Below are 13,342 nucleotides of genomic sequence, written 5' to 3'. Positions count from 1 at the left end.
AAACTGTTAAAACAAGGTAGTGTCAATATTGAATTGGAATTAAATAAAAATAATTAATTTATTCAAAGAAGCTCTAAATTTCAAAAAGGTGATTTCCAGCCATCCATCTACAGAATTAACTTCCACTCAAGAAAGTAATCAAAGTCAGCAAAATCAACATTTGGAGCTAGCCCTGAGACAAAATTTTTTGTAAGTGTTTAGATACTACAGTTTAAAAAAATGAATTAAAATGTTTGCCTGCTGATTTGAAGTTCTTTGTAGTGCTAACCATTTTGTGTGGTATCCTCAACAAAATATTTTCAATAAAGCTTTTAGAGGAACTCTTCAAATTAATGGATGTTGGTGCATCTTGCTGAGTATTTTACATCTCTCAGTCTCTCTAGGTTCTTTAGCACTCAAAATATACTTTCTGAAGACCTTACAGCACATGCTTCTGAGGTCCACTCCTTTGTGAGATTTGTGAATCATGTATATTCTTGGACTCATGCTTACAATAAGACTTATACATCCTCAGAATAACATTTTAGACAGTCTGTGAGATAAAAATAAGCATCTAGCTGGAAGGGTTGATGAACTCTTCAACACTTTCAGTGTCTGAGTGAAGAAACTAAATAATGTTGGCTCAGGGAATCTCATGAGCAGACTCCCTAGAGATTCAGGAAACTTAGAACAACTTCCTTGTTACATTCCTTGTGTCCATGTTAAAAGTTTTAGAAACATTCACAAATCCTCAGTTTGTTACTTGACTAGATAGCTTGTGGGTTTTGGCTTCCAGTTTCTGTTGGCAAGATTAGCAATCTTTGCTTTCAGTAGTTTATAAAGCCTTCTAACAACACAGATAATTCGAGTAGGAAGTCCACCTTGTGAACATAGAAATGAGCCTAGTTGGTTTTGTTTTGGAAGGTCTTTTGCAAGTATGCCTTTTAAGAAACTTTCTTGAGCCATCAAAGAACCTAAGTGGAATGCTTCCATATAAAAGAGTGAAGGTGAAACTACACTCCTCATTTAAAAAAAAATAAAATCACAAACCATAAAATTAAAAAAAAAGTCTGTGCTAAATGAATACTCGGAAAAGCATAAGAAACTCATATTTTAAACAGTCGACAGAAAATTCACCTTGCACCCAGATAAAAATAATATATTGAAAGAATTTTTAGTCATCAGCCACTGACAAGTCATTCCTTTGCAAAATGAAAAATAATTGTGAATTTGCAAGCTTTTGTAAAGAAGCAGCTTTGCAATAGCAATAAGGGAAAGTCAAATGGATTTTCCTTTTAACTGGATTTAGTTTAATATTAGTGTCCTTAACAATCAGTATAGTATTTCATGAGTTCACTACTTCCTTACCTAATTATTTCTAAATTTCTAGTTTGCAAATACGAATTAGCATTTCAACCTGTGCTATGCTCACAATGTAACTACCACTTTAAAAGAGATTTTTAAGTTAAGGACTTCGTTTAAAAATGAAATGCTGAAGTGTTCTTTTTATGTGAGAAAGAGTATAAAATGTCCTTATCTTCTAAACACAAAAGTAAGGAATAAATGTTTCTTTTCAGTGCATGCTGGATCAGCCCAGGTTGTCAGTTACCTAGATATGAAAGCCTAGTGCTTGGTAAAGCTCCATAGACCCTTTTTCAGTTATTTTCTGTTACTCAGAAATTTAATTAAGATATAGAAAAGCAATTTTATATGTCTTCATTACGTTAAAGTGCCTAAATAAATATTGAATTGAGGGAATGATCTGAGAGGCTGGCTCCAGCTTTGGGAGCTACAGGGGTCACAGGCATGTGTGCTAGGTCTTCTGTACTCCAAATATGAATATTATATATATGTAAATTGCCACTTGTATGGAGGACTAGTCTTTATTTCAACTTTGGAGTCTTACAGTATGGTAGCATTCAGTGTTTAGGACGTGCTGGCAGGCAACTAAAATCTAATGCAATTACATATTTTCTGTTATGAAAGAAAACCTAAACTTCACAGTCATGTGGTGCATTCTTCCCGCATACCATATGAGCCAGCCTGTCCTTGAACTGCATGAACGGTAAAACACAGACCTCATTCTGCAAGGATCTAAGTTCTTGACTGTAGGCATCTAAAGTGAGTTGATTTAAGAGCAAGGAGATAATGAGCATTTTTGTGAAGCTTTCTGTATAAATAGGCAATAGATAGCTTTTGAATTCTCTGTTTGCCACTGTTTTTTCCAATATTTTGCTAATTAATTGGGGGTTGACAGAAAGGACACCAGCACCAACCAAAAGAGTAGGCTTATTTTACTGATTATCTTAAAATAATACAGAAAGGAAATAATACAGTGAGCAGTCAGAATAAGTTAAGTATATTGCTAAGCAACAACACAAAGTTAGGCAATGGATCTAATCATTACTATATAAAGTTAGCAATAGTGATTAAGAAAGATACATCACCAATTGCCCTATTTACCATCATCCAGACCTGCATTTGCTAGGATGCCTCAGAGCAGCGAAGGGTTCGAGAAACTCTCCCTGGCAATTGGGAAGTCCTGCGTAGTGCGTCCACCTGCAGATGAGGCCACCAAAAAGTCGCTGCACAGGGGTCCAGCTTTATAGTGCTTACTTCAAACTCTGCAAGTCAGGATAACTTGCAATTTCCGTTGTGTGGAACATCATTCGTGGCACATCATTCTCCAGGTTGGATTCTGCCCAGTGTGGCCAGTCCTTGGGGAGGAATCCAAGGGACTATCTCTGTCCTAGCGGTTTTAGACATGTGTTCCTCAACTGAGATTTGTCCAGTCTCACCATCTGTTTCAGTCCTCACCAAGGACATTTTCTGATTACACATATTATTACTTTTGTGGATAGCTGCTAAAAAGTTGCTGATTGCTGTTGCACTATAAACTTTATAACAAGTATAGTCTTTACAGGGTCTGTCTAGGGGTCAACAATTAGCTTTGCCTGTTTCCCAGACCTTGGCATATCAGCCACTTAGGTGCGAGGGTTGTCTGTCAAGCCAGGGTACTCGTGTTTTCTCTTCATGTGGTTAGTTAGCAGCTTAAATATAATGATTTAAACATACATTGTTTGTCTGACATGATAAAATGATAACCATGTGTTTTTTTGGGTTTTTTTTTGGGGGGGAGGGGGTTGTTTGGTTGGTTGGTTTTTTTTTTGCTTGGGCATTGAAGTACTTTCTTGCTTCACAATATGATTTATCTGTAGCAGCAGCCAGTTTGTTTTTGATGGCAGTAACAATGGGCTGAAGACATTTACCAATAGCATGGTCTTCTAACTGATGAAAACTCAGGCTATGAAGGAGGAATGCTATCAAGTTGGTACATGGAGTTTCTTTACATTTATTGTAACTTTCTATAGATTGATATGTGGCTTCTATTGATTTTTACCTTGGGAAACAATGGATCATTTCCATGAGATACTGATCCAGTTCCATGGGAACTGTGGAAGACGTAACAGAAGATGTTCCAGGTCTTTGATAAGCTTTATTGTCTTTTTAATGCAGGCTATATTTGACCCTAAAAATTAATAAAGCTAAATACATAAATGTCTGTTGCATGTGTTAATTAGAGGGATCTAGTCCGACTGTATAGGAAGCCAGTTTGTACCTTATTTTAGATGCAGTCTCTGAAAATAATTGTCTAAGTTTCATGGTTACATGATAGAACTATTTTATTAATTAGCAGCTACATGTTAGGCTCAATTAAGTGCTTAACATGGGCTGACTGACTCTTATCATTAGACTGTCTGCTTCTTGTCTTAAGTAACTGCTGCAGATCTCCTGCATCTGGACTTGAGTGAAACACCAGAAGCGCATTCTTTGCTGAGTATCAGTAGTCTCCGAATATGGTCTGGGTGGATTTGGGGAAACATCTTAGGGTAATATATCTCCGGTATTCAAGACTCTGGAAAGCAGCACGACTGGTTATACAGAATAACGGGCTTTCTTGTGTTTTGTGCTTGTTTTGCTTTGCAAGAGAGACTGGGCTGTCATTTCCAGCACTTCTCAGCTTTGCAGGATTTCACTCGAAATCGCAGTATCCCAGCAGTAGCTTCTGGTATGGGTAGTGCTGCTGAAGTATTTTAGAGAAAATGTTTTTTTGGTGGTGTGATTTTTGCTTTTCCTTTATTTTGAAGGCACGCATGTTGCAGATAGGAAAACGTTGACAATTTATTAGTTTTACTCCCTTTCTTGAAATTTGAAGACTGCAAAAGGCTTCTCACAGAAAAAAAACACAACACATTTGTGTCTTCTAAAGTAGATTTATGATTGTATCCATCTGTGACCAAGAGTAAAATAATCGACCAGCAGCATGTTAATAGGAAAAATATTGCTATCAGGATACAACTTTTGAATTATTCCCTTGGGATAAAAGGTTTTATAAATATATATTTGTTTCACTCTCTTGGTCTTAAGCCATGCATTATAATTGAAAATGCATTTTTAATTATATGCTCTAAGTTGAAATACATTTTTCATGTTTTAGAAATATATCAGTAATGTACAAAAGTAATGGTACAGTATATGTACAGTATTTTCATAAGGGCTTATTTTTAAGTTTTTCATGTTTTTAAATTTAAAGCATTGTTTTAAAAGTGTTTAAAAGAAGTTTAAGCCTGTAAATCAATCATTTCTTCCTTAGAAAAGTTGGGTTTTTTTCCTCTCAATAATGTCTTAAATTTGTCTTATTTTTCTATTTATTTTTAATTACTTTTACCATTGGAGAGAGCACTCTGTGTACAGGGCTTTTTGGTTTTAAGTTTTGATGGGTTTTTTTGGGTTTTTTTTTTGAGAAAATCTGAAATGCTGAAACTATACTCTTAGACTGTAAGTTTTTGCATGTTATTTACTTTATTTACCTATATCTCTATCTCTGTTACACTATTTCAGTGAAACTATTTTCTGTAATTAAACAAATAGTTCTGGGGTATGGCAGAGCAAGAATGGCATAAATAAGAATTGAGTAAAGACATCGGATGATTAGGGAGAAATTATTTTTTTAAGTATAGCTGTAACAAAGTGCTTAACTGCAGATATCAAGAGCCTAGTGTCAGTGTTGCTGGCATAAAATATTTTTTATGTTCATTAGGGATTTTGTTCCTTTATGTTTTAATTTGTATGTTCTATTCTATGAGTGTCATTTTTTAAAGAATGTAGACTTTTTTTCCTCCTTAATTCATGTGTTTTTGCAGCTTTTAAAATATTCACCAAATTGTAGACCTATCACTTTCAGTCAAGAATTTTTATTTGAAAGCTACCTTTATGCATTCCCAGTGTATCACCTATGCTCCAGCTCAGTACAGCTGCGTTTGCAGTGTAGTTCCTGCCCTCGGTTTCTGGGAGCAGAAGGCAAAAGAACCATGGCTGTGGCCGTCTGCGGTGGACGTAGCTAGTGGCTTTGAATTTACCAAAGTGTAGAAGAGACAGGAAGGGTGAAAGGTACAGAAAGGCAGTGTCTTATGTGTGGGGAGGAGGGGATTGTAAGGATGTAGCTTAGTAGTGAGGGGAAGGAGCGTTTAAGATACACAACCTAAAGAGGGGACACCAAAGCCAGGAGGAGAAGGAGGCAGAAGATGGATGATGTCAACAAAATGGACAGGGAAGAAAGGCAGCAAAGGGTAAGTATTTGGTTAGGAGGGAAGATTAGCATGTAAGAGCCAAGGCAGAAGACATGTGAGAGGATCTTGCTACTGCAGGAGCTTGGTGGGGCAGCATGCTAGATGCATGAATCAAGTGGTCACAGGTATGCAATAACCAGGAGGAAGGTAACTTGGACCTAGAAGCTGAAGCTGGGACAGGAAGAAAGGAGAGCAGTGAGCAATGGAGGCAAGAGCAGAAATGTGAGTGCTTGGACACACACCTCTGTATGCTGGAACTGACATTTCTTCCTGCCTGAACCTTTCTCTACTGCTGAGCTAATAGCTGTGAAACATGGAGGCAAAGCGTGTTGGGTTTTGCCTGTGGCAGGTCAGCTCACACAGGAGAGAGTTGCTTTTTGCTGTTACTGTTGAGTCTGTTACTGAGAACTGGAGAGCTCTGTGCCACAAATCCCAGCTTACTGCCAACACTAGGGGTGATGGTCTGGTTCGTGAATTTGTTGTTCTTGTTGCAGTTTTGAAGTCTATAAAGGTGCAAGGAATGATGCTAAAAATAGAACTGAAAGATCTTTAATATGAAGTTAAGCTCTCCAAAATGGTAGAACTGCAGTAGCTAATGCAACCTCAAACTGCTTTGTGTGATTATGCATATGATAATAATAACCTGTTTAAAAATAGGCTTGTGCATATGGTCATGTAGGTGGTAAGCCATTAAAGATTGTATGGATTATAAAAAGTGGTACAACGTGTATTTCATAATCAGTATCTAAATATTTGTGGAAAAAGAGTTTTTAATAATAAACTCTTCATGTAAATAGATAGATTTTTTTTTTTTTCTTGCAAGATGCATGCTTTGTTTTGGGCTTCTATTGGATGCCTGTGTGCTAGTAAGAGTAGTCATCTAACAGTAGTATTATAGAGATATGTTTTCTAAAATAAGATAGTGAAGATATATTGCCTGAAGTGTACATAATAAATAAAATACACCTTCTGAAGACATGGAGCATCTCAAGAGTGCAGAGGGTACTGGCAATAAGTATCTGCTTTTAATGATAAAGTAGGTTTTTTACCCAGTAGCTTTTGAATGATTGGTAAAGAATTTGTAGTAATGTTGTTAGAAAAGTGTGTGAAGAGTTGTTCCATAATGAAAACTAACTCTGGGATATAATAATTTAAAGACTTAAAAAAAAAAAAATCACTTGTAGATTCAAAAAGCAGTATTATTGAACTGTTCCACTAACATATTTCAGATGACCAAGGTTCACTGCCTAAGTGAGGGTGAAAAATGCCTGGAGTGCAGGTGTGGATAACAGTCACCTCAGTGAGAGGTGACTGTGTTTCCTTCAGGATCTAAAACTAAGCTCTGAAGTCATAGTTTAGATTTTGGTTTGATGCAGTTTTCATTTGTTTGTGTGTTTATAGGCATTGTAAGTTAAATGGCAGAATCATCTACTTTTTCTCAGATAAAAGTAAAAAATACTTCTTGGTTATTTCAGATCAAGCTTTTATATACTACTGTCGTTGCAAGAGAGCATTAGAAAGAGTTGTCGTTCTCATTTCTAATGACACTATTGCATTTTTGTTAACATGCTGTGGCAATGCCCAAAGGAGTGAAATAACATGAAGGTTCAGAGCTCACAGATATATTCTGTTTAAAACTAGCACTAGCAGAGAAATTACTTCAGACTTGTTCCTGCTGTATCAGTCTCACATTTATCCTTCTGTTGGATCTATTCTACCCTGTATCATTCTCCTATGTCCTTCCCAATATCACCTGCACCCTTCCTCTTTGTAAAGAAAATTGCATTCTGAATTGCAATGCCTTTTATTCTTCCTATTGCAATTCTTTCCCCATCCTTTTCCTTCTTGGAGTGCACAGTTACGTCAGTCCTTTGTCACAGAGAACTGCTGGTGAAGTTGGCAGTTTTTTGCTACTACCTCAGCCTTCTACAGGTGTAATATGTGAAGTTAAACTGAAGTTTCCTTGGCTTTCCATAAATTCATATGTAATCTCTGTGGTGTTACACCCTGCTGCCTTTTCTCCCAAACCGTACCCATGGTTTCCTTCCTTGGCCTGATGGGCTTGTGGCTTCCATATTGAAATTCATGGATTTTTTCTTAATGTACATTGTATATAAGTTTGTCCCAAGCAAAATGAAAGATTGCAGCCTTTATCTGCTGTTGGAACTGTTTACTCTATTTGTGTGGCTGTTTTGGCTGGTGCTCTATTACCCTTTACCAGCCCCTGTGCCTCTCTGACTGTACAGTACCCGTTGTCACAGTATTCATCAACTACTTGGGAGATCCTTGAGTGTGGTTGACTGTTCTGTCCTTAACTATAGCTAAGTGTCTATTTTGTGGAGTATGTCATCTTACTCCATGTCATCGTTAGCTGTAGTCCTGTGTGTTTGTTATGGAGATGGGGGGAGGAGGAGGGCTGTGAATGGGATGCATTGGGGTCTGTTATTGGAAGATGACTGAGCAAAGTCAAAAAGAACCAGAGTGCACAACCAATTCTGAGGTGCAATTCATGAAAAAGCAGAGGTCCAAATAAAGGCATTACGAAGTGTTTTTGCTTTTATATTATTAGGTTATATTGTTTTCAAATTTATATAAATTAATTTGAAGCATAATACAGGCTTTGCATTTGCTTCATCAAATTATTGCACATTAAAATTCATGCATGCAGAAGTAAGCATTCAGACATCTTTCTCTTTTTGAGAGATTACACATTTCTTTCTATTCCTATTCTTCCAGGTGACTTGGATTATTACTGGCTAGATCCTGCCACGTGGCACAGCAGGGAGACATCCCCTATTAGTTCGGTAAGAAATCCAGAAAAAGAGGTTCATAAGTGTGAATTAAAATATTTGCTGATTATTTCAGTTTAGTGTAGATATTCTGTTGTAAAAAATTGTTCTATGCTAATTAGATGAAAATTTGATTTAGTGGATCATGGAAATTGAAATCAGAAAGAAATTTTCATCAAAATGTATACTAGTAAAATTGCCTGAATTTTAACTTCAATTTAATTCTTTTATAGACATGATACTAGATTTCACTACACACCACAAGAGCATCTGTGAGTGTGATACTGCTCTGGGAGATCAGTGACTTTTTCTATTGACTTGTAGTGGGAAAGGATAATTTGGATTTTTATTATATAGTGAACTCATATGATAGAGCTGTATAACATGTATATTATCCTAAAGAACAGAATTTATGAATGCACTTTTCAGGGTTATGGAATCTAAAAGTAAATTTTTAATTTTATTACCTAAGGTATGTTTTAAATGTTTAGTTGTATTGAACTGAAATTGTATTATAATTTCACCTGCAGACTTAGTGCTGAGATTTTTTTTTTTTTTTAATAGTGGGCAAAAATATTTAATGAAGCTAGAGTCCAATAAATATAATAATAGAAAGCTTGAGTGCAATATGTAACACATCTGAAGGATGTTTGTGTCTACCATGACATAACGATCCAGAAATGCTACTGTTTTATAAATGTGCATCTAAATATGGGACAATGATTGCGCTTCTTTAATTCCACTGCTTGTTTTTTTAACAGCATCCAGTAACGTGGCAGCCTTCTAAAGAGGGAGATCGCTTAATTGGGCGTGTTATTCTTAACAAGAGAACAACCATGCCAAAAGAATCAGGTGCATTACTGGGGCTAAAAGTAAGTATTACATGGTTTATGTGGTAAGTGAAAGAAATTTCCACTGACCTTAGACCTAGAAGTCTAACACATCAAATCAGAGGAGTCTCCAATTGTGTATTGTAAAAAATATATTCCTCATTTTTAGTAAGTTTTGAAAGTTATACAGATAAATTATCTTTCTTTGCAGTCTTTCACTCATCCATGGCAAAGCAGCTGAACCATTTTGATTAAAAAGTGTATGTTTATTCAGCTTCCTGTCTGCAAGACATACACTGCACATTGCAATGCACTAATGAAGTCCTGCCTTTTCTAGCTCTGCTGTTTGCAGTTCAGTCAAGTAATTCATCTCATAATCCACACACATAAATGTCATCTGGATGCAAATATTTACAAGATCAGTGTAAAATCTACACAGCCATTCGGAAACAGAAATTTTGTAGAATGAAACTAAACATTTACACAAAAATCTACAAAAACCTCCTTTTAAATAGTAGAAATTATATTAAATGTAATCCCAGTTAATCCAGTGCCCCAAAATTAAGACATTGTCAGCACTATCCAGTTGATTTAAATCCTTAAATGAGTCATTTGTAGTGAACTTTTAGGTTTGTGTCCCTAAATTCCTGGAACACTTAAAAGAGAGCAAGCACTATTCTTGAAGCTGGTGGGGAGTACAGTGCATCAGTTCAAGAATTTCTCTCTCCATGTGTGTTTTTAACTATATGGAACTCCAAAGGTGACTGAGAGAATTTAATTTTGATGTCTTCCTCTCTCTACTGAGAACAACAGGAACAATGCAAAATATGAAACTTTCCCATCCACTTAGGACTGAGTCTGCTTCAAAGGACACTGACACTGAACCACTCCATGCATATGGTTGTCTGATAGTTCAGTCCCTTGCATGTGATGGAGATGTGGGTTGTCGATTCTCCTCATCATGGTGGGAATTAAATCAGGAAAGAACCTTGTGAACTTGGTAATGTCATGTCCTGGTTAAATGCCATTTATCCAACTTGAACTGAGATAGCGTGGCATGGAAATACAGATGAGAACAGCTTAACTCTACTAAATGTCTAGTAATCTGTAGCACAAGGCTGATTTTTGCTGACAGCAAGCAATCTTTTTAATATGTGAGAAAAAAGGTCGATCCTAGTAGGAAATATAGATTGGAAAGCTTCTATTTGATGTTTCAAGTTTCATTTTAGTGTGTTGTGAACTAAGGCCCCTACTGATAAATTTAACACATTGTCTTGTGACAACCTTGTTGGCAGGTAGACTTCTGAATCTTCTTGGACATATATCTGTATTAAAAGTTCTACCAGTTATTGTGGTTGCAACATGGGAGAATCATACTTAATGAAGCAACATTCTACTGTTTGGTTTTGTTATAAAACTCATCCCAGGATATTCCTGACAAAAAAACCTGACTTGAGAGAGTAAGATAGAGAATAGTAGCCAGTTGACAAGACTACGTTTTCTTGTTTTATTTTTTATGCAAAATCTGATCTCTTGAGCGCACCTTTTTTTCTGATTTTCCTGATCTCTCTGTCATGCAGTTGTCTTCAAAAAGAGCTCTCTTCAGTTCTGTTTAAAAAAAATCCAGAAGTTGCTGTTTTCTCCTGTGCTTGGATGAGTGGTTCTGGGTTTTAGCAGTAGTGATGTTCTTATGAACTGTTTGCCCATGTTTCATAGTAGTGTATTTACTAAGTTTTTACTTGTACCAATTGTCTTTTGAGATTTTCATTTGTTTAGTTTGATGTGCACTTGCAATTTCAACTCAAGAACATGACCGATACCTATTTGCAAAAAGTACATTATCTTGTTTTGTTTTAATAAAGAAATGTTCTTTCTGGAACAAATTTAATACTTAACAAACTGCATAAGATTGATTAGTCAAACACATTAAAAGGAATGTTAATGTTATTCATTCTGTTTCAGCTTTACTTCTTTTCAAGTAGATCTGGCATTTTTGTATCTTTAATTTTATCTTTAAACCTCTGTAAAGCCCAAATTGACAATAAATTTACTTATGCATATTTTAAGTTTAATTTTAAAAGTAATGTGAAAACTGATCTGTCTATATATTTGTGTTCGATATGATGTCTGGTTTGTGGCTTGGAAACTCACAAATTTATGATTAACCAGGTTGTTGGAGGAAAAATGACAGAATTAGGACGACTCGGTGCCTTTATTACCAAAGTGAAGAAAGGTAGCTTGGCTGATGTGGTGGGGCATCTCAGAGCAGGTAAGTCAATCAGTTGCATTCAAAATATGTTGTCTTTTACTTACGGCTTTTTGTAATGCAGCTCTTAATTTATATTAACATTGGTCATGTGATATGCTAATATTTTTTAAATATGAGACAATACTAAACAGTCATTGTGGAATGCCACAGTTGCTTACATTTCTAATCTATTATGAGCTCCAATTGCCTGGCTGAAATGGGCAAAATACAAGATGCTCCTTATCAGTGCTGGTGTCAGGACTGAGTGCCACTGGTAAAGTTTTGCTTGCTAAGCTCAGGAGCTGCGTGTTACACTCTATAGAGGCAATGTAAACATTTTTAAAAACTGGAAAATTGTGGCAAACAAAACTCAGTACAGTTACTTTACTTACCCTATAGTGTCAACTGAAGGATGATGCACTGTGTACACAGTGGACTTTATTTGTGCTTCTTTCAATGTGAATTGTTACAAGTGAAAATGGAAAATCACTCAAGAACTTGATCTTAAAATATTTTATTTATATAAGATATATATACTGCACTTACAAATAAATGGCTGTGCTGTTAGCACTTTTCAAGCTTCTAAATGAAGCAAGAACTATGCACAGCAGTTGTTTTCCAAAATTACTTGTTAATGGTTTATATTTTTACCATGGCTCTAAGCAACTACTTTCCAAGTGTTTTCTTAGCAAACCAAAGTCTATGCAATGCTTTCTTAGGAATCTAGAAGGTCTGATGACAACTTGTATGAATTCGGGATTAATTGCATTAAGTAAATAGTCATAAATAAAGATGATGAGTCTCTAAAAATGTCATACTTTGTTTTGGCATTTGGGTTTTTTGGGTTTTTTTTTTTGTTTTTTTTAGGAATGTCAAAAAAACCCCCAACCATTTCAGCTAAACAACGTGGTAGAAAATGAAACTTATGTCAGCAAGCATTTGTGAAATCTGTCATTAGCAAGCCCTTACGTTTTAAAGAATGCCAAAATGCTTTGAAAGCCTGTGGAGTCTTTTCTTAAAATATGGACTCTTTGGAGAAAAGGACTGACAATCACTGAATGTCAAGAGAAATTGAAGCCATATGTTTTGGTATATAGAACTTCACTTAGCATAGTTTTCCTTGGCTTATTAACAAGCACAAGATTGATGATTTGGCTTAGATCTTCTCAGAAAGGAGCAAAGCCAGCAGCAGAGGGTTGTTCCTGACTGAATCTGATTAACAAGAAATTATTGTCAATTAAGAAAGTTATTTGTGGCATCAAATAGTGGTTGTGAAGTTTTGACTGCTGCATATGATGGGGTATGGGAGTGTCAATATACCCTATAGTTCTTGCAGTTTAACTGTATATACAATCTTTCTTTACAAACTGTACTTCAAGATTTTCACCTTTTGATAATAATACCAAAGTACAATGCTATGTAGATAATATTTAAAATTCAGAAATGGCAAACTGTAAAAAGTAAGTTATCTAAATAACGTTCTTATCATGGTTTCCTTTCTGTCTCTCCTGACATCATCAGGAGACAGTGATTCACTCCTTGCTTTTATTTTTGGTTCATTTGAAACAGACAGTGGGATTGCTCTTTTTGTAGAGAAATCAAAATGCACTGTATTTAAATTGTAATAAAATGTCATGACTTTTAGGGGCTTAACAGTAGGTATTTATGTTTTTTGGTTTTGAAGATTAATCTGTTTTCAAATGTTATTGCTGCTAGTTAATGTATCTTTTAGAAAGACTCTTTAATTTCATAGCACAATAACAGGTGCTGTATTATTTTGGAAATACTTAATATGTTTGCATAAGTGATTTCTTTAATATGTTTTATGCGTACAAATTGTAGCTGTGTTCTCAGAAAGGAACTTTG

The 13,342-nt window shown here is 35.6% G+C and overlaps 1 protein-coding gene across 1 annotated transcript in view; it reads left to right on the top strand.

Moving 5' to 3' along the window:
- Positions 1-13,342, top strand: part of LOC104520405 (regulating synaptic membrane exocytosis protein 1) — a gene marked incomplete at both ends in the record, with an annotated part of 139,185 nt that overhangs the window by 56,185 nt on the left and 69,658 nt on the right. Inside the window, 3 exons of the mRNA XM_029083518.1 lie at positions 8,346-8,413; positions 9,160-9,270; positions 11,398-11,497. Of these exons, the coding sequence (XP_028939351.1) occupies positions 8,346-8,413; positions 9,160-9,270; positions 11,398-11,497 (279 nt within the window). The remainder of the gene's footprint in view (positions 1-8,345; positions 8,414-9,159; positions 9,271-11,397; positions 11,498-13,342) is intronic.

This window comes from Antrostomus carolinensis, unplaced genomic scaffold, assembly GCF_000700745.2.
Source record: "Antrostomus carolinensis isolate BGI_N321 unplaced genomic scaffold, ASM70074v2 scaffold3912, whole genome shotgun sequence".
NCBI classification, from domain to species: Eukaryota; Metazoa; Chordata; class Aves; order Caprimulgiformes; family Caprimulgidae; genus Antrostomus; species Antrostomus carolinensis.
This window is presented reverse-complemented; position numbering and strand designations above follow the sequence as displayed.